Source organism: Cydia strobilella, chromosome 19 (assembly GCF_947568885.1).
Source record: "Cydia strobilella chromosome 19, ilCydStro3.1, whole genome shotgun sequence".
Taxonomy (NCBI): domain Eukaryota; kingdom Metazoa; phylum Arthropoda; class Insecta; order Lepidoptera; family Tortricidae; genus Cydia; species Cydia strobilella.
In genome coordinates this window covers 2,895,775-2,917,734 of record NC_086059.1, presented here as the reverse complement: position 1 = coordinate 2,917,734, position 21,960 = coordinate 2,895,775, and the positions used below count along the sequence as shown (strand labels likewise).

At 41.4% G+C, this 21,960-nt stretch overlaps 2 protein-coding genes across 4 annotated transcripts; one reads left to right on the top strand and one right to left on the bottom strand.

Annotated features, from left to right (window-relative positions):
• Positions 1 to 4,771: 4,771 nt before the first annotated feature.
• Positions 4,772 to 6,245, bottom strand: LOC134750193 (mitochondrial import inner membrane translocase subunit Tim22). Its single transcript, XM_063685322.1, has 3 exons — positions 5,867 to 6,245; positions 5,432 to 5,695; positions 4,772 to 4,956 (listed from the first exon to the last, which is right to left on the bottom strand). Exons 1-3 carry the CDS (start codon positions 6,096 to 6,098, stop codon positions 4,868 to 4,870), a joined length of 585 nt encoding a protein of 194 aa, XP_063541392.1. The 5' UTR covers positions 6,099 to 6,245; the 3' UTR covers positions 4,772 to 4,867.
• A 20-nt stretch (positions 6,246 to 6,265) lies between these two features.
• On the top strand, positions 6,266 to 21,192 carry LOC134750191 (uncharacterized). 3 transcript variants are annotated; one of them, XM_063685321.1, is made up of 15 exons: positions 6,266 to 6,608; positions 6,788 to 6,901; positions 6,991 to 7,209; positions 8,772 to 8,941; positions 10,361 to 10,454; positions 11,059 to 11,115; positions 11,328 to 11,381; positions 12,305 to 12,374; positions 13,520 to 13,601; positions 14,165 to 14,376; positions 15,361 to 15,577; positions 18,545 to 18,619; positions 18,837 to 19,038; positions 20,051 to 20,248; positions 21,038 to 21,192. In XM_063685321.1, the coding sequence occupies exons 2-15, from the start codon at positions 6,796 to 6,798 to the stop codon at positions 21,190 to 21,192; spliced, it is 1,911 nt and encodes a 636-aa protein (XP_063541391.1). In that variant the 5' UTR covers positions 6,266 to 6,608; positions 6,788 to 6,795. The 3 variants fall into 3 exon arrangements, with proteins under 3 accessions (XP_063541391.1, XP_063541390.1, XP_063541389.1); XM_063685320.1 differs by having other exon boundaries at positions 13,520 to 13,607; XM_063685319.1 differs by having other exon boundaries at positions 6,267 to 6,608; positions 6,991 to 7,218; positions 13,520 to 13,607.
• The last annotated feature ends 768 nt before the right edge of the window (positions 21,193 to 21,960 follow it).

Sequence of the window (21,960 nt, the reverse complement as noted above, 5' to 3'; positions counted from 1 at the left end):
TATGTGGCAAGACAAATAATAATTATATTATATAAAGCGGCTATATTTTACGGTTTTACAACAAAACAAAATAGAAAAATAGCTAAATCACGAATGATGCCATAGATAACTAGCAGTTAAACTCGATCAGCTGATGCTGTTCCGCCATCTTGACGCGAACCAAACTGCGAAATAGCCGTGAAGTTTGCTAGTGTGGAGTCATACGTCAACGTCGCGACATGTTCTCAGCGAAGTCGCGCCGCGATTCGCGCACATAGTCTGGAGGGACCTTTATCACCGGAATGCACCTAAAGGTCTATACAGACAGTGAGTATTATATTCTTTGATACAGACGGGGATAACTTTTCGCCAATCTGATAAAATTTACCGATCATATCAAGCCGTGCGGACGCACCGCCATTTTAAGCTCGCTCCAGACTACGCGGCGCGAAACCGTGAACGCGAGTGTGTAGTCGATTTCGCGTCGTGATTCGTGCATGAGTGTGGAGGGCCCTTATTTGAGCGCTCTAAATAGCTAAACAACATTATATATTTTGGTATCGTTGCGTGTGTGGTCCTTTGCGATACTCGCAGATTTCTGTCGGTATCGGCCGATATATGGGCCCTCCACACTCATGCGCGAATCGCGGCGCGAAGCCGCGAACTCGAGTGTGGAGCCTAGTTCGCTGATTAGCGTAGCGTAGCGTAGACTCGTCCTTATTATCGCTCCGTCTGTGATGAACTTAACTCAAAGGGCCTCGTGAACACCGTACCCACCGAAGTTCGCGAATTGCGGGCATCTTTCTCTGTCACTCCTAATGACGCCTTCACTGGAGTAAAAGAGAAAGTTGCCTGCAATAACGAACTTCGGTTTCCGCGGTAGGCATTCAATATTCTCACCAAACATGGCTACTATAAAGGGCCCTCCACACTCGTGCGCGAATCGCGGCATGAAGCCGCGAACGCGAGTGTGGAGTCTAGTTCGCTAATCAGCGAAATCGACTCCACACTCACGTTTGCGGCTTCGCGCCGCGTAGTCTGGAGCGAGCTTTAGACATAGTATAGTAGTTATAGACATGAAACCGAGCAACTAGGGGTAAGAGAAAGACATATTCATGTATTGACAGATTAATGTATGGCAGCATAATCCTTTTTCTCTTTCACTCTTATAAAAAAAAAACGGTATTTCGCCATCGCCTCCTACCTATGCTGCCATAACCCGACCATGAAAAAAAACCCGGTCGGTGATAAGGACAAAGCATGGCACTATTTTCTCTTTCCTCTTATAGGAATCGCAATAAGACTATCTTTCTCTATCAAAGACTTGGCTACTATAGTTTGTCAAAGGACTGTCTCATTTCAAACATAGACAGAGATAATCATACTATCTTTGTCATACAAGTACTAGCACCCAAAAAAAAAGGACGAGTATAGTTTTTTTGGTTCTTATTTACTGCCAATTTGGTTTGATCAACTATCGGTGATAAGGACAAAGCATGGCACTATTTTCTCTTTCCTCTTATAGGAATCGCAATAAGACTATCTTTCTCTATCAAAGACTTGGCTACTATAGTTTGTCAAAGGACTGTCTCATTTCAAACATAGACAGAGATAATCATACTATCTTTGTCATACAAGTACTAGCACCCAAAAAAAAAAGGACGAGTATAGTTTTTTTGGTTCTTATTTACTGCCAATTTGGTTTGATCAACTATATATGAGCTACCTAATAGACCTAACACACTACCGCCCCGCACCGCGACCTTGGTGCGGTAGTGTTGTATGACTTTAAAAATATACTTAACTTCAGTCCAGACGGGGACAATTTTTCGCCAAATCTGATTAAGGTTCCTGTACACCATGGCCCAGCGTAGACCAGTCTAAGGGACGCAGCTATGCGGTGGAATGAGATAGGAATATCACTTGCTCCCTCTAACGCATAAATGCGTCCCTTGAAATGGCCTACAGTGGGCCATGGTGTACAGGAGCCTTTAAATTGGGCTCGCCCATAGAAGGTAGGATCATATAGAATTGGCCGACCGCGTGCGCCCGTGAGGGATATAACATACGCAATGCGAGTAATGCGACAATATGATTGGTCGAGTAAATTTGTACCATACAAATTTACGTTGGTGAATTTAAAAAAAATGTGAGACTGAAACAAGGACAAACAATTATAACGTTTTCTCTGCTACTCCTACTGAAAAATACTCAAGACTATCCCGTTCTGACAGTTCCCCCACCACTATTGCCTAATCCAGTTTTATACTATAGTTGGTCAAACCAAATTGTCAGTACATAAGAACAAAAAAAACTATACTCATCCTTTTCTTTTAGGTGCTAGTACTAGTGTAAGACAAAGATAGTATGATTCTCTCTGTCTATGTTTGAAATGAGACAGTCCTTTGACAAACTATAGATTCATGGGCTCGCTGATTAGCGAACTAGACTCCACACTCGCGTTCGTGGCTTTGCGCCGTGATTCGCGCATGAGTGTGGGGGACCTTTAAATTTAGAGCGCTCAAATAATGTGAGACGTAGCTTTAAACTTCCCTAAAAATAATGAAAATATTTTTTTTTATGCATAAAAAACCTATAGACCCTCCACACTCGTACGCGACTCTCGGCGCGAAGCCGCGAACGCGAGTGTGGGGTCAAGGTTCGCTAATCAGCGAAATCGACTCTACACTCGCGTTCGCGGCTTCGCGCCGCGTAGTCTGGTACGGGTTCAATAATCATAAAGGGCCCTCCACACTCATGCGCGAATCACGGCGCGAAGCCGCAAGCACGAGTGTGGAGCCTAGTTCGCTAAACAGCGAACTAAAGGCGAACTAGGCTCCACACTCGCGTTCGCGGCTTCGCGCCGCGATTCGCGCATGAGTGTGGAGGGCCCTTTATAATAATTATATTTGCCATTAAAATGTCATAAGCCCGCTGCAGACTACGCGGCGCGAAGCCGCGAACGCGAGTGTGGAGTGGATTTCGCTGATTAGCCACTCGACACCACACTCGCGTTCGCGGCTTCGCTCCGCGATTCGCGCACGAGTGTGGAGGGTCTTTATGAAATAACCAGCACAGTGCTTATTTTTTGGCGCATGGCAACATTAATGAATCGTACACAATTTTTTTTTGCGCATGGCAACATTATTGAATCGTAATCCTAAAAATCGTCGCCCCATCCCTAGAATATCACTCTATGTGTCAAATATTTATAGTCTGTGGTCTGAAGCGGAAAGTGGACGCCAATTATTGGGCTGTACATTCTTGGGTTGAGCAATCCTGGGTCGAGCATTATCGGTACGGGCCAATAATATGCGGCCAACAATCGGCGTCTATTAAATGGATTCGAATTATTGGGTCGTGTATTATTGGGTTGAGCGTTATCAGGGTGTACAAGCTCGGTCCGAGGCAATAATATGAAGCCACTGTTTGAACAGGGCAATAGTGTACAACCCCATAATACGCGTCCAAAAAAGTGGTCGCCAATTATTGGGCTGTACATTATTGGGTCGTACATTAACCGGACTCATAAAAAGGCTAGGACATGGAGACTATATAAAGGAGCCAAATCTCTATGTATGAAAAGTGTCCATCAAAAAACAAGTCCTGGCGTCTCCTTTTGGTTATATATAGGAGGATATAACCTCAGAATAATAACTATGCTTTAGTTAAGCTTAGAATAAATTTAAAAGTGGAAAAAATTACTGCCTTGAGTGAGACTTGAACTCACGGCCATCGATCATCATCATCATCATCGATGGATCTGGATCCAGAGGCCGTGAGTTCAAGTCTCTACGAAATAGAATTCCATATAATATCAGATTGGATGTTTATAATGCACTCGTGGAAAGCATCATTTCATATGGATTAAGTAGTTATGGCCGTACATTTAAGTCATACCTTGACAAAATATGTAAACTACAGGTTAGGCTGCTAAAGTTAATAGTACCCCATAAAATTAAAGAAAATCTTGTGTGTGATAGCGACCTGTTCACTTTATGTAATGTCCTACCGGTTCACACAAAGTTTAAATACCATATGTTAAAAGAGCAATACTTTAGAAGTGAAATTCAGCACTTAATCTCTCATCCAATAAATACAAGGCAAGTAACAAATCAAATGCTTCGAAAGCCCCAATTCAATAATTTTTATGGTAGAAGAACATCAGATTACATCATACCAGACCTAATAAATAAGTTACCTAAAGAATGGGAAGATAAGATAACACCAAATAATATAGGAAATTTTCTTAAAAAAGAAATGCTTAAACAATTAAATTATTTTAACTAAATTGAATAATTATGTTATTTCGTATAGCATAAATGGAGCAGCCTGTATCGAGTAGGCGCCGACCGGTTCTAGTTTTGCTCGACCGGCCGCGGCCGGTGTGATGAGATGCGCTCACTTGTGATTCTTTGCAATTATTGTGTTGTTTACGAACTGGATGTGTACCTAAGTATCGTATTGTATATTTGATTATGTAAGTACTGCGGAATGGAGTATCGAGACAAACCATTCTGGTTTAACGATACTTTTTATTAATTACCATGTAAAATTTGTGATTTATCTCTAGTAAATAAATAAAAATAAAATAAATAAAAATAAGTCTCACCCAAGGCAGTAATTTTTTCCACTTTTAAATTTATTCTAAGCTTAATAGCATCAATCGCAGACGTTTCTGCTTGTTAAAAATTAATATGCTTTAGTTATTATTCTGAGGTTATATCCTCCTAGTAAAAAGGGATAGAGCATGACAATTTCTCTTTCTCTCACAATACTATAAAACAAGGAGACGGATTCAATCTTTTATTCAGACGGTTTCTTAACAATTCTTGTAGCATAAACTCTACTAATTAAATAACATTCACTACTATAATTTGTGATTTATTCACGAGCCTCGTGAGTGCATGTAGTAATCGATAACTGTCGAAAATGCCGCAAAACCGGCTGCACCCAAGACGCCTGCTCTTAGACCACCTGAAATTAAGCAAGAATTAGTTATGATTAACACTTATTTAAACACGATTTTTACACATTATTAAATTATAAAACGGGACAATCACGTATAATTAAGTTTTAAGATTTACCTCAAAAACGAGTGTGTACTCTCTCTTCCGAAATCGTTTTTTCCTGATCGCGATTTTTGCCATTCGCAATTTTTACCATTTTATTTTTTCTCTATAGCTTCCTTTCCTGAAAGCATTTCTAACCATTCGCATATTTTCTCATTAATTTTATTTTCCTGTATCTTTTTTTCCTGTTACGTTTTCTAACCAGTCGCATATTTTCCCATTTTTTATTTTATTTTCCAACATCTTATTTTCCTGTTAGGTTTTCTAACCATTGCACAGATAGTTGACCCCCCCTGCTAGTCTATGCAGGGGGGTCAAATATCTCTGCAGCTTACTGTACTTTTGACTAATTAATTACTCAAGTACACCTTATAACTTACCTCTCAATCCAATAAGTCCACCAGTAACACCACCAGCATAAGTCCCGTTTCTCCAGTCCGACTTCCCTCTCGCTGTCTCTACGCAGCACTCAACTCCAGAAAACACAGCTCCAAGTATTGCAAATGTTTTTGCATTACTTAACATCGCAGTTTTGAATTCCGTTAGTATTTGTCTGGCTGTTTGAGTTTGTGGTGCTGTTGTGTCTGTGACGTTTGGCATGAGTGAGGACGTGAAGAGACCAACGGCAGCCCCCAAACCATAACCTAAAAAAAATTATGTAAATGATGTCATATTACCAAGTGTGGGTGCATTAATGGCACATAAGATCGTGTTATAGTAATAATATTTTAAAAAAACTTTAGTAAAACAAATATTCAACATAAAAGTTAGCTTCAATGTTGCTAAAGTATCGATTGATAAAAACAAAGACTTACCGACGATACAACTTGTGAGTGATTTAAACGGGCAGCTCTCTACAGCAGCTTCGATCATCTTTTCTTCGTTAGATTTAATCTCTGGTGGACCAAGAAACCGCGGTATAAGAATGTTTTCGCGATATCGATAATTATTACCAATAAGATATTTCGCGAGCGATTCATAATCATTTTTTTCGTAAAATCTGACTAATCTAGGGTCGGGAGGCGGTGGCTGGGTAAAGTCCGTCATTGCTTCTTACTTTTTATCTACTTTGGAAAATCATATGTAATTTAACAATCGTTTAAATACAATATTTACGTAAAAAGATGGGCCTAATTACAACATAACCTTATCGAAATTTATCTGTCAGCTGGTAACATGACGTTTTTGAAGCGTTTTCATAATCGCCTTAAATTAATATTGGTGATTTTAATTGCTTTCACTGCTGGTAATACTAAAAATCGATTACGATAACCGCTTCATAACCACTCGTATGGTGTGGTCGAACCCGCCAGAAAAAGACGCCTAGTATTACCATTAAAGAAAAAAAATCAAAGAATGAGAAAAAAAATACACGACCTCCGCTTCACTTGTGTTTTTTTCTAATTTTACTGTCAATAAGCTGATAATTCGATGCATATTTTGTGTGCAACAGTTATTTTGACTTAATATTGTGCTCTATTATGCACCAAACTATCGCGGGGAAGGCTCGAGGTGCTTCTATTAACTAAAATCAATAACAATCTGAAACCAACAAAGGTACGCTTGTGTTTGCTTTGGCCCAGAGTATAACCTGTGTTTAGTGCTGGCGTCCGGTTGGCGTCTGTCACGGCGATCGCGAAACTATCCAATTAGCCTTATTTTGTAGCAATATCGCGGATAAAATGTGCGGTAGTGTTGTCGGGGGATGTGCATTTAAGTGTTGTTTGTTATTTTAGTTACCAAGATGAATTATGAAGCCGAAAGAGCCATGAACCAGAAGCGGTTGCGTATGGACGGGGAGCCGGGCCACGGTGTGGTGCAGGGGAACGGATTGCCGCTCAATTACATGGGTAAGCGTTTTAAACCACATATATCAACCATTCAATGTTTAAAAATGTCTGTATAAGCTAGAAATCGGAGTTAATATATGTTGTTGTAGATAATGGTCATCAAATACCATACCAACCGTACGCTGGAGCGTACAACACGCACTACCCGCCCCCAGATGCGTTTGCAGCGTACGGGCCGCCGCCGCCCGGGGGCTATGCCCCTCAGAACCTGTCATATGCCCCACCAGCCCACCAGAATTACCCGCACCATCAAAGTTTTCCTCCGCAGCAGCCGCAGGCTCAGCTGCATATGCCGCAGTCTCACATGGGTAAGTCATGTAAGTGATCAAATTTGTTTATTTTTATTTTTTTAGATTAGATTTTTTTATTAGATTATTTTAAACTCGGTTACTCACGTATTATTAAGTCGAATAACTCGACATGTTTTGGTCCAATAATAATACGTGAGTGACCCAGTTTAAAATAATCTAATATGTTTGAGTCTCACGGGAGTTTTATAGATTTTTTTATGTTTATTGGGATAAATATATTTACCATCAGGCGGGCCGTATGCTTGATTGCCACCGACGTGGTATAAAAAAAAAAAACAATTAGAGACTAGTGGTTTTGGCCGAATACCGAATTTTCGGCCCCTATCTAGGCCGAAGCGCCAAATATTCGGCATGACATGCGAACATTTTGAGTTACAATTATTATGAAAACTGTTCGCTAACAAATCACAATGTTTGCTAATATATATTTTTTGTTGAACAGAATTAATGAATGAAGTTAGTCAACCAAATCAGGACCTAGAATAAAAATAAAATATTTTGTAATCAACAAATGCTCAAAAAAGGGTCTTCATATTTAAAAACTTGCCAAGAATTAAACATTACATTTTAAATATTACATATACCTAGTTTTGGAATATTTTTATTGTGTAGTTTTTCTTTTTAGGTAGGTGTAACAGATATTTGGTATTCGGCCGAATAGTAGACAACATTCGGCCGAATACCGAATAGTTGCCGAATATTTGTGGCATCTCTAATAAATATATGAGTATGAGTATGAAATACCTACCAGTTGTGTAAAAAATCTGGTATTCATAGAATCTAGGTCATTGAACACCTATTAACAATATCAACAAAAAAACGGCCAAGTGCGAGTCGGACTCGCGCACGAAAGGTTCCGTAGCAGTACGCAAAAAATACCTTTGTTGTATGGGAGCCCCACTTAAATATTTATTTTATTCTGCTTTTAGTATTTGTTGTTATAGCGGCAACAGAAATACATCATCTGTGAAAATTTCAGCTGTCTAGCTATCACGGTTCATAAGTTACAGCCTGGTGACAGACAGACCAGTGACACACACAGGACAGTGGAGTCTTAGTAATAGGTTCCCGTTTTTACCCTTTCGGTATGGAACCTTAAAAAGCACTAGAAGCTGCCACTGTTGTTTTTTTTAAATTAAGCAAAACAAAAATATTGTAAATTTTAAATATGTTGATTTTAATTGTATACTAATAATATTTTAAATTAATTAAAGCTCACAAGTAATTTAAACTCTATCACGAAAGTTAACTACATAAAAGTTTGATGCTATTAGCTAATGCGTCCGACAGAAGATAAGGGAATTTACCTATTAAAAAAATAGATTTACACTGAAAATATCGGCATGGGCCAAAGAATTTAATAAGTAAATTTAAAATATTTTCCCGTCAAACATTGTCTACGGAAATATAGTTTTAAAAAGTATATGTGATAGGCCAACTTTTTGTCGCATATTTGTCTATGGCACAACTTGTCTAGTAACCTATGTAGCTCCGATTGTCTAATAATGGCATTCATGCAATAATCAATATAGAGAATATAATGAAACCTGTCCCCACAGTTCAAGGCTACGCCCCAGAACTAGTGCACAAAGCTGCCTGGGCGCCCCAGCCGCACCTGCTGCCCCCGCTGGACACTCAGAAACCGCTCGATGTCAAGCAACTCAAGCCGGAGATCAAGCTCGAGCCACAGGATGTGCATAAGAGACCCCATCCGGAGAGTGAAATGATGGTAAGAAATACTTTTCTTACTTTCTTCTGTTTCTCTCCTAAAATAATAATAAATAAATATTATAGGACATTCTTACACAGATTGACTAAGTCCCATGGTAAGCCCAAGAAGGCTTGTTCCCAAAAACCACCTAAAATATACTTACAGTATTTTTCAAAATCAATGGGTACACTGACAGGTCTCATTTCTATACAATGTTGCGAGATTTTGCGTTTTAGGTTTTTTTTTCTATCTAGCTTTTACTCCCTGCAATTTTGCACAGGGTGAATTTGCCAATGTCGGTTTTGACTTTCACACGTGAGGAGAATGTTTTTTTTTTTTTTTCCTATCTGGCTTTTACTCCCCGCAATTTTGCACAGGGTGAATTATTTGCCAATGTCGGTTTTTGACTTTCACACGTGAGGAGAATGTTCGGTATTCTTGGGAGGATGTGGTTGGGAAAACCTAAAAACAAATAATTGTTATGAACATCACAGACAAACACATGACGAATACAAAAATTAGCAGAAAAGCGGGAAATGGGTGACAGAACGTTACTAGTTCGGAATAGGAGAATGTTCGGTATTGTATTCGTTTGTCACCTGTCACCCTACCCATCGAGTTTAAAAAATAACAACAGTAAAACTAATAACAGTAATAACAGAAAATAGATAGATGATTACAACATGATTTATAACTCTGAAGTATGTAGATCAACTTTTGCTATGGGACCTACTGGGAAAGTCTAGGCTATTTCGAACATTTCAACTGATCAGATGTGACAGTTCTCTAAGGCAGCACAGTTTTTTCGCTATATTCGGGGTTGATCCTGAGGTAAAGAAAATGCTTGAGAAACACCCAAGTCTGGCAAGTTTTTAGCCGTTTACCTGTAGAAATCTACACAAAGATACTGCTTTCACTCTACAAATTTTGCTTCTCTAAGTAGGGAACAAATCAAATTATTTTATTTATGAAATATTTTTTAAAGGCGCCTTTTCAAAGATAGCATACACCAGAGAATTCGGGACGGGTACCGCCGTGGCCAAGGGCCTGACACTTTTTGATAGAGAAAGATAGTCTTATTGCGATTCCTATAACAGGAAAGAGAAAATAGTGCCAAGCTTTGTCCTTATCACCGACCGGGTGGCATCGTAGGTAGGAGGCGATGGCGAAATACCAAAATTTATAAGAGTGAAAGAGAAAAAATATGTTGCCCAAATTTTATATGAATATTCTTTCTCTTACGCGTCTATGACTACTTGTATATAATATGTCTATGGCCGTGGCCGGGTGGTCTAGTGGTCAGGACGTTAGCCGCGTAAGCTGAAGACGCGGGTTCGATTCCTGCCTCGACCACTGGTGGACTTGGTTTTTCTTTAGTGTATGTTATCTATTTCAGTTTAGTTTGCTCCTCTACTTATATCATGATGTTGTTTCTAGGGTGGAGACCTGGATCAGCCGAAGATAAAGATCAAGACGGACATCTTCAAGCCTGACGAACTGGCGCACCGGCCCGATGTCGACAAGCCCCACGGTATGTCCCAATAACAAAACGGTTTGTCACGGAGGCTGAGACAGCTGACGAGGCCACAGCTCCGGCTTCTAACTGGGGCCATAAATGGTCACGCCCCATTAACAAGCACCTGGTAATACGTGCAACAGACAGTCCCCTCTGCAGGGCATGCATGGAGGCAGAAGAGACACCCGTTCACGTCATTCTCGAATGCCCAGGGGTGGCAGAGTACCGGGCACAATATCTCAGTGAACTGAGAAGTCTCCTAGAAGTCGTCGGCAGTCTCCTAGAATAGTACTTCATAAATTATGGAGAGTTCATATTTGTGTAGTTTCCGTTGTATTTATACACGGTGGCAAAAAAATAAGTGCATTCCCATTGCCAGGAAGGTTTTGGGATTATACTGAGCAACTTTTACTATGGGACCAACACCGAAATCGCGAAAAAAATTTTGGCTGTTTCATACATTTTGGCTGGTCCATTTTCTACATGAGGGTAAATTTTTTTTTCGCGATTTCGTGGTTGGTCCCATAGTAAAAGTTGCTCAGTATAATACCAAAACCTCCCTGGCAACGGGACAGCACTTATTTTTAGCCACCGTGTATATTTGTCACTGTTGTTTCAGATGTGTCTCAAAAATCCTTATTGTTAGATGTTCCGAAACCAGTCGAGCAAACAAAAGGTACAATAACATTTTCTTACTGTGATTGAATTTGTATTAACCATTTGTCACGTTTTCAACCAAAAGGTACCACATTGTCGCTTGTTGATAAGGTTGATTTCTAACTGCGAATAACTGGAAATAGCGCCTTACTGACAAGCGACAATAAGTACCCTTTTGGTTGAAAATGGCACATTTTATTTGCAACTAATAACTTTAATGTATATTTTCAGTTGATGGTCAACCTATCATTGGAGTTGATGGTAAACCAGGAGATAAGCCTGCAGGTGAATTAAATTTATAAGTATTGAAATTACATGTAAACGTCGTATTTCATCTTAGAGTCGGACCATGCTAACTCTGCATGGCATTTTCAATGACAAAGTGTGGCGATGTCATTATTAACCCTTAAAGGCATTATTTTTTCTTTTTGCCTGAAATTAATATGTTACATAATTGTTTACTGATACTGGGAAAAAAATAAAAATAAAACATGGATTGTCACTGCTAAATCAGTGTTAGAAATTACATAGGGTAAATTATAACTTATGTAAATATACAATTATTGGTAAAAGATATATGAAAAATATTACTACCATTAGAAATTGACACTATTTGTAATATACCTATAATAAAAAATTTAAAAATAAAATAATTGCGAACCCCGAAAAAAAAAACCGTCTAAATTACATACTAAAAATCATCAACTATTCCAAATTTTCCGCCATTTCATCTTTAAACAAATGTTAGACTTATATTGACCGGGATATAGACCTTGATTACCTTTTGTATTATTTGTGAGCTCCCGGTCCCGGTTTGTGGGATCCCGGTCAATATAAGTCTAGTGAAACTAACCGTGAATCATTCAAAACTTTAAACAATTTTTTTTTTAAATATAAAATACTGCGCAAATTTGAATAAAACATCTAAAGGTGTATTAATTTACGATCCTAATCATTATACAGGACCAAATCGATTTTAACTACTTATGCATAAATTTTTATGTTTTTTGTTGTGTAGGCTGCATCCATCACTATTCCCTTAACGTTTATAATGACAAAGCTTCACTTTGTCCTGTTTCACTCTTTCTGACTATGTACTTGTCTCTGTGTTGAATTTTGTGTGTTCAAAATGTACACATTATTGCACCAGTTTACAATACAACAAATCAATACACAAACAATACAATACAATACATCTGTTACCACAGAAGCATGCAAGCCGGAGGGCTTGGCCGAGGGCGATGCTCAGCGCTCCGAAGCTAAAGCAGCGGACAAGAGGTAAGATTTCGGAAAGGGGTTTTGCATTTCGGGAAATGTGTTTTTTTATACCACATCGCTGGCAAACACCTGATGGTAAGGAGTCACCGTAGCCTATGGACGCCTGCAACTCCAGAGGTGTTACATGCGCGTTGCCGACCTTTTGAAAACTTGTACACTCCTTTTTAGGATAGGGTACCCAAAGGGTAAAAACGGGACCCTATTACTAAGACTCCGCTGTCTGTCTGTTTTCTGTTCGTCTGTCACCAGGCTGTATCCTCGTGAACCGTAACAGCTATACAGTTGAAATTTTCACAGATGATGTATTTATGTTGCCGCTATAACAGCCTATAACAACAAATACTAAAAACGGAATAAAATAAATATTTAAGTGGGGCTTTGGCGTTTTTTTGCGTAATCGTACAGAACCCTTCGTGCGCGAGTTCGACTCGCACTTGGCCGGTTTTTAAAGAACCCCATACTGTAGACCCTCGGGAAAACGGGGTATTTCTGCTAATAACAAATTTACAAAAATGCACAGTAGAAAAATAACCTCAAACACGTTCCTATCCTTTCGATTATTGTAAATTTCAATAAATTTACATGAAAAGTAGGTAACCAATGCATTGTATTGTGGCGTCAACGTCTTCGTTTCACTTCACAGGTTCTAATAAAGTGTGTCAGCGTGCAGTGCTCCTATAAACTTAATTAAGAAACAAGTGCGAGTCGGACTTGCGCACGAAGGGTTCCGTACCATTACGCAAAAAACGGCAAAATAATCACGTTTGTAGTATGGGAGCCCCACTTCAATATTTATTTTTATCTGGTTTTAGTATTTGTTATAGCGGCAACAAAAATACATCATCTGAAAATTTCAACTGTCTAGCTATCTCAGTTCATGAGATACTGCCTGGTGACAGACAGACGGACAGTGGAGTCTTAGTAATAGGGTCCCGTTTTTACCCTTTGGGTACGAAACCCTATAAATTACATGAATTTGACGTTCTTTCACGGTGTTGGCTCTTTTTACACGACTGCCCAAAAAAGAGAGTGGAATGTTTTCAGCGTTCATGTTTGTTATAAACTTTAAAACAACTATTTCTTTTTTTCAAAATGTTTGTATTTTATAAACTGCATTTTTTTTTAAACACTGACTTATTTTGCAGTGAGGAAGACCGGAAACCCTTCAGCAGTCCGGAACTGCCCAAATCAGGGACTCCCGGAAAGGCCTCTACCCCCGGCCTGGAGGTGAGTGTAAGTTTATCGGCTTTTTATTTTATTTTGTTATTTTATTAATTTTTCGGTTAAACTTTTTTATTTTATGCTTTTTCGGTTTTTTTTTAAAGATTTTTTAATTTAAGTTGTTGCCGTGCAACGGATTCTTCTTTACTTCATTTTCACCAGGTACTTTTTTATCCCATCAAAAACATAAATGTGAAATGAGAGCCAAGTTCAATATTAAAGGTCTAAATAAACTAATTTTCATAAGTGCATATTTAATAGATTTTGAGTTACGGAAGGGTCAAAAGTAGCTCCAAATGGTTCGTGTAATATTAACATCGTGTAAACACACGGCTGCTGCGTAGCCAGTTCTCTTCTTATGAACTTGGCTTGACATGCTGCCACGTGTCTAGATGTTTATCAACGCTACTATAGTTGGTCAAACGAAATTGTCAGTGAAAAAAAAAACAAAAAAAAACTACACATCCTTTTCTTATGGGTGCTAGTACTAGTGTAAGACAAAGACAGTATGATTCTCTCTGTCTACGTTTGCAAACGAGACAGTCCTTTGACAAAATATATTTGTTTAGCCGAAGAAACGCGGGCGACCGAAGGGCTCCACCAACAAGCCGAAGCCGCCCGGCGCCCCCGCGCCGCGCGCCCCGGGCGCCCCGGGCGCCACGCCCCCGCCGCGCGGCGCGGCGCCCCGCGCGCCCCAGGTGGCGCCCCGCCCCAGGCCGCAGGGGTACCAGTACGCCGTGCGACCCTTCCGGAAGGACTTCTCCGGAATACAGTTTCGAAGGTAAGATACAAGTTATAGTGTTCATTTTATGAATTGAGCTTGATTACTCAAAGAGTCTGATAGACCACAATATTGTCTTCGGTTACCGCGATAGTTACTCATGAATTCAATATACGCGATATAATCCGTTTTCATAGTTTTATTTCGTGATATTATCTTTTTAGATCATTTTAACCCCATTCTACAAAGGTTTAAAATTCAATATACATGCAATGAACTTCTAACTTATTTTGTAAGTAACTGGTCGGCGGCTCCGTGAACAAAAGCAGATAATAAATAAAATAAATAAATAAAAAGCCCATTTATTCCATAAACCAACTTAAACTATAGGTACACGAAAAAAATATAAATATAGAGTTCTAATTTTAAACTAATCACTTAACATAGCATCATTAATTGGATCTATACATATGTATTTAAAACTAAGTAGGTTTGGACCCCTCTCGGGTAAAGGGTAAAACAAAAGCAGATAATAGTATTGTAATAATACAATGCCATCGTTAGTACAGGTAAGCGAATGAGCTCAGTTGAAATGATTTAAACTATAATTGTAGCAAGCTTTCCTCGAGAGTTCAGGAGTCCCAGCAGTAAACGATGTCAATAACCTCTGCACTCCAGGGATTAAGCGCATACAACTATTATATATGTAACTAGGGAATATTGGCAAGGTCTTTTAGGTATATCCGAGAGCAGCAATGAAACACCACGTTAGCTCAATCCGTGTGTATTTCGGAACTGAGAAGCTGACATACAAAATGTTTAACCACCCTCTAGTCGGCGCATGTAAACTTATATCTACCCCATATTACATATATAATTAGTAATTCTGTAATTCGTTATTATGTAATTCGTTTTAAATGTTTTAAACTCATATGGAATTTCTTTTCTGGATTAAATAATTTCATTCATTCATTCATTCATATATAGCAACAACCACGCAAGGTTATATACTAAAATAACAGGCTAAACCATTATTTTCCACAGGCGATGGAGCGACGACTGCCTGGACTCCTCCCACATCCCCAACGAAGTGTACTTCGGCGACGTGCCCGTGTCCACGGAGGTGCTGTTCAACTACTACGACGCGAACGCGGAGCGCGAGCGGCTGGCGGCGCAGGCGGCGCAGATCGCCGCGCAGAAGGCCGCCGCCGCCAAGCTGGCGGCCGCCAAGCTGCAGGCCAGGGGAATCATCTCCAATGAGGTTAGTGGCCACACTTCAACATGTCTCACACGTCTATACAACTACTATATAAGCTAAGACAATATAGATCCATACTCCGAGCAAGTAGTATCATTACGACGTCCCACCTCACATGGCGACTCTGCCAGTGCGGTAGTGGGTGCTGTACCCTCACACGTCTATACAACTCTATCTAATATAGATCCGTACTCCGAGCAAGTAGTATCATTACGACGTCCCACCTCACATGGCGACTCTGCCAGTGCGGTAGTGGGTGCTGTACCCTCACACGTCTATACAACTCTATCTAATATAGATCCGTACTCCGAGCAAGTAGTATCATTACGACGTCCCACCTCACATGGCGACTCTGCCAGTGCGGTAGTGGGTGCTGTACCCTCACACGTCTATACAACTCTATCTAATATAGATCCGTACTCCGAGCAAGTAGTATCATTACGACGTCCCACCTCACATGGCGACTCTGCCAGTGCGGTAGTGGGTGCTGTACCCTCACACGTCTATACAACTCTATCTAATATAGATCCGTACTCCGAGCAAGTAGTATCATTACGACGTCCCACCTCACATGGCGACTCTGCCAGTGCGGTAGTGGGTGCTGTACCCTCACACGTCTATACAACTCTATCTAATATAGATCCATACTCCGAGCAAGTAGTATCATTACGACGTCCCACCTCACATGGCGACTCTGCCAGTGCGGTAGTGTTGTTGATTTTAATTTCTCTAAGACAAAACCATGGGTGTGTATCTTAGAATACATACCGAAAATCATACATCCTCATGGAGCACGTGGGTACCATACTGGTGCTTTGTGTACGTACTGTGCGTGTACGTGTACGTACGTATTGTGCGTACACTCAGAAACTAAGCACACACTACAGTGCATCGCGCTCTAATCGCTATATGCGCTTCGTGCATAAAGTTGAGAATGACGGAGCTAGCACTAGTGCGTCGCGCTCTAATAGTTCGCTAGTTTTGATGATATTGCTCGACTCTAAAGTACCAGGCGCTCATAACTTAGTAGAAGTCTTATTCAACTATACTACGAGGCCAACGCGGAGCGGTTGGCGCGATCGCCGCGCAGAAGGCCGCCGCCGCCAAGCTAGCGGCCGCCAAGCTGCAGGCCAGAGGAATCATCTCCAATGAGGTTAGTGGCCACACTTCAACATGTCTGGCGCTAGTGCTGTACCCTCACACGTCTATACAAATACAAATACAAATAATACAAATAGTTTATTATCATAAAAGTTGTTTACATGTGTATCGATATATCCGTCAGACTCCAAACTAGGCTGAGCCTGTATCTTGGTAGTCTGCGAGAGCGATTGACAATTATGTCCACGTTATTAATGTTATTATACATATCTTAATACTAAAAGTAATTACTACAATACAAGCTAAAGAAACTAAACTAAAAGATCTAAACATGATATTCAAGTTTGGGTGTGAGCGTGTGTTTGTGTGGGTGGTGGTGAGTGTGCCAAAAAGGAGTGTGTGCATGTTTGCAGGTTTGTATTATGTGGGTAGGTTAAGCCTCTACAACTCTACTATATAAGCTAAGACAATATAGATCCATACTCCGAGCAAGTAGTATCATTACGACGCCCCACCTCACATGGCGACTCTGCCAGTGCGGTAGTGTTGTTGATTTTAATTTCTCTAAGACAAAACCATGGGTGTGTATCTTAGAATACATACCGAAAATCATACATCCTCATGGAGCACGTGGGTACCATACTGGTGCTTTGCGTACAATTGTACCAAAGATAGATATAACTCCGTAATAGATGGATACAGTCTAAGGAAAAAGCGTGCCTCGAAAATCAAGAAAATTTGATTCTCGCTCAGAGGGCGCTACTAGTTTTGGCCTACAGTCGTATAGATGGCGTTGACGGTTTCGTTTGTTATTTAACAATTTTAACGCATATCAGTGAAAGAACATGGGTCAAAATCATAAAAATAATTAATGCAAATAAAAAAAACATTTATCCATATTTAAATACATTTTATCGTATTTTTATAAATCTTCATTTTTAGTTTTAAAGTGTGTCGACAGATGGCAGTGAATTTACTGGGGTTACAAAATTTACTATGACAGTACCGCTCTAGTATAAGTTACTCTATGCTTAGAATACATACCGAAAATCATACATCCTCATGGAGCACGTGGGTACCATACTGGTGCTTTGCGTACAATTGTACGTACTGTGCGTACACTCAGAAACTAAGCACACACTACAGTGCATCGCGCTCTAATCGCTATATGCGCTTCGTGCATAAAGTTGAGAATGACGGAGCTAGCACTAGTGCGTCGCGCTCTAATAGTTCGCTAGTTTTGATGATATTGCTCGACTCTAGTACCAGGCGCTCATAAATTAGTAGAAGTCTTATTCAATTACTACGTGGCCAACGCGGAGCGGTTGGCGCGAACGCCGCGCAGAAGGCCGCCGCGACTAAACTAGCGGCTGGGAAACTGCAAGCTAGAGGATTGATTTCTAATGAGGTTAGTTGCCATACTTTACAAAGTTTCAGTTTCCCTTGGACTCTCGCAAGTTACGGTATTACAATAGCTCACCAGCAAGTTTTAATCTCACAAAGTCACACTCTCAAGTATCTATGGGTGGTATGCCATCTATCAAATTTCTTTGTCCAATGTGTATTGCGTCTCACATTTTGTTTAATGAGAGAGTGAGACGCAATGACATTGGATAAATAAATTGGACAGATAGAATACCACCCTTCTTACAATGTCAATTTGTACTGAATAATATGTATTATAATAATGTGTATCCATAATAATAGAGCGTGGCAGAACTCGTCGGCGATGGCGGGATAACTTGGACTCCTTTTTGAGAGGCTGGCCAGGTATAGCACTAAACAGAGACGAGTAGAAAAAGAGTGAGAGGTCTTTGTCCAGCAGTGGGACACAGTGAGCTCTGAATGATAATAATAATTTTGTTACAGGTGACGACGGTTGACTCGTCGTCGTCAGATGACTCGTCAGGTTCGTCCGGCAGCGACAGCGACGACAGTGACGAGGTAAAGGGAAAGGCCTTTTGGATGACCTAGACACAAGTCTAAGTGGTCGTAACCATTCGAATACAGTTTTCTCAGTATTAGGGTGAGACGTGAATTTAACAGCTACGTATAAAATTCTTATTCATGTTAAAAGGACGTTTTATGGTGGACAAAATGTAATCGGTAGTCCACAGGTTTTAAACGGCTGTTCCATTCAGTATTTCTATTTACTCATCAGGATGCACCTCTAAAGAAAGGCCCCGGGCGGCCTAAAGGCTCCCGCAACTCTGCCCCCCGAACCCCGGGCTCCGGGACCCCCGGGTCGGGCCGCCGCGGCAGGCCCCCGGTGCCTCCCGAACTACGGGAGCCCGGCATCACCGACATGAAGAAATTCTGTAAAGCTGCTGGGATCAGATTTGACTATAAGAAGCTTGTCGAAGGTCAGTAACGTTTTAGATTAGACGTAGATAACTTGCTCATGATGAAGGCTTTGGATCGTGAGACCTGTTGTAATGTATGCATCAGAATGCTGGGCGACGAAAGTGACGGATGAAAGAAGAGTGCACGCAGCGGTAATGAGAATGTTGAGATGGATGTGTGAAGTGACGAGAAAGGATCGGATTAGGAATGAGTATATTAGGGGAAGTTTGAAAGTAGCACCGGTAACGGAGAAGATGAGAAGTAGTAGGTTAGCTTGGTATGGGCATGTGATGAGGGATGAATGCCGTATGGGCAAAAGAATGTTAGGGATGAATGTTGATGGACGGAGAGCGAATGGTAGTCCCAAAAAGCGATGGATGGATTGTGTGAAAGAGGATATGAGAAAGAAAGGAGTGAGTGCTGAGCTGACGAAAGAAAGAGGAGAATGGAAGAGAAAAACATGTCCAGACCCCACATAACGTGGGATAAGGGCAGGAAGAAGTGATGAAGGCTTTGGACGGCCTAAAGTCTCCCGCAAAGCTGCTGGGATCAGATTTAACTATAAGAACTTTTTCGAAGATAAGTTTTAGATCACTTGGGCTGTTAATGCTGATGACATTGACGCTCACAAAACTTCAGCCGTACATTGTCGCGACCTGTCAATATCGTTTAAAAAAAATGTCCCTCTACTCCACTTCTCACAATTGCAATCTCATGATTCCATTTTGAATCTTAGTGTCACTGTCTTATAAGAGTAAAGTCTCACAAATAAGTTTAACCATGTCTGGCCCCGTCTCACAGTTGTAGTCACACAATGAAACAGTCTTAGTTCCACAATTATTTATTTAAAGCAGAAAATGCATCGCCGACTATTGATTGTAACTATCGCAGGAAAAGATGTAAAATGCAGATTTAAATTTTCGCCGCAGGAAGTATATAAAAGTGACAGCCTATTTTAAAGATGACATTTAGGTTTCTTATCTTATGTACGAAAATACGTCTATTCTTAGTCTCGTCATAATTTTTTTGCAGGCTGCACAAAGAACAAGGAACGCGTTGGCAAAATGATGGACCTACTCACCGCGGCGGGGCTCGAAGGCAAGCCCACGATGGAAAAGTGCAAGGCGCTCAAACAGGCCAAGGTCGACAAGAAGGAACAAGAGAAACAGGCCAAGAAAGAAGCCAAGGTCAAGAGCAAACCGGCGTCCACCGATGGAGATGGAGAACAAAGTAAGTTCTGTGACGATTTTTTCAGTAGATACCATGTGGTGCTCAAATAGGTCAAAGTCGATAAAGGACAGGAGAAACAGACCATGTAGGAGGCCAAGGTCAAGAGCAAACTGGCGTCCAACGACAAAGATGGGGAGCAAAGTGAGTTCTGTTACGATTAGTTCAGTAGATACCATGTGGTGCTTAAATAGGTCAAAGTCAATAAGGAACAAGAGAAACAGACCAAGGAGGTCAAGGTCAAGAGCAAACTGGCGTCCAACGACAAAGATGGGGAGCAAAGTGAGTTCTGTTACGATTAGTTCAGTAGATACCATGTGGTGCTCAAATAGGTCAAAGTCAATAAGGGACAAGAGAAACAGACCAAGGAGGTCAAGGTCAAGAGCAAACCGGCGTCCAACGCGAAGATGAAGAGCAAAGTGAGTTTTGTTACGATTTGTTAAGTAGGTACCGTGTGGTGCTCAAATAGGACAAAGACGATAAGGAAAAGGAGAAACAGGTCAAGAACGGTGGAAATCGGCACGTTGAAATGTCACAGGAGCTGTTTTAAGCCCAAAAGGCATTCTTCTAAATTCGTAATGCTCATATTCTGTACTAAAAGCTATTTTAGGTCGATCTCACTCATCTATCTCTATTTGATGGTAATGTAGGGATCTATTGAAAAATAAATACATTTTCCTAATTTTTCAAAAAGATTACTAATATTAGAAATAGGGTATGGGTCAATTTTTTCAATCCTTGTATTTGCCCTTGGGAATATTTAGAGTGTTATCGATATCGTATGTTTTCCAGCGCCCGAAGGCACGCGGCGCATGACCCGCGGTGCGACGGGCGTGAAGCCGCGCCAGCGCATCGTCATCTCGTCCGACGAGGAGGACGACACCCCCGCCGCGCGCCGCACGCTGTCCAAGCTGCGCTGCTCCGTCAACGATGACGACTCAGACTAGGTTGGTCAGTCTACATGTATACATGAGCATCGTCATCTCGTCCGACGAGGAGGACGACACCCCCGCCGCGCGCCGCACGCTGTCCAAGCTGCGCTGCTCCGTCAACGATGACGACTCAGACTAGGTTGGTCAGTCTACATGTATACATGAGCATCGTCATCTCGTCCGACGAGGAGGACGACACCCCCGCCGCGCGCCGCACGCTGTCCAAGCTGCGCTGCTCCGTCAACGATGACGACTCAGACTAGGTTGGTCAGTCTACATGTATACATGAGCATCGTCATCTCGTCCGACGAGGAGGACGACACCCCCGCCGCGCGCCGCACGCTGTCCAAGCTGCGCTGCTCCGTCAACGATGACGACTCAGACTAGGTTGGTCAGTCTACATGTATACATGAGCATCGTCATCTCGTCCGACGAGGAGGACGACACCCCCGCCGCGCGCCGCACGCTGTCCAAGCTGCGCTGCTCCGTCAACGATGACGACTCAGACTAGGTTGGTCAGTCTACATGTATACATGAGCATCGTCATCTCGTCCGACGAGGAGGACGACACCCCCGCCGCGCGCCGCACGCTGTCCAAGCTGCGCTGCTCCGTCAACGATGACGACTCAGACTAGGTTGGTCAGTCTACATGTATACATGAGCATCGTCATCTCGTCCGACGAGGAGGACGACACCCCCGCCGCGCGCCGCACGCTGTCCAAGCTGCGCTGCTCCGTCAACGATGACGACTCAGACTAGGTTGGTCAGTCTACATGTATACAT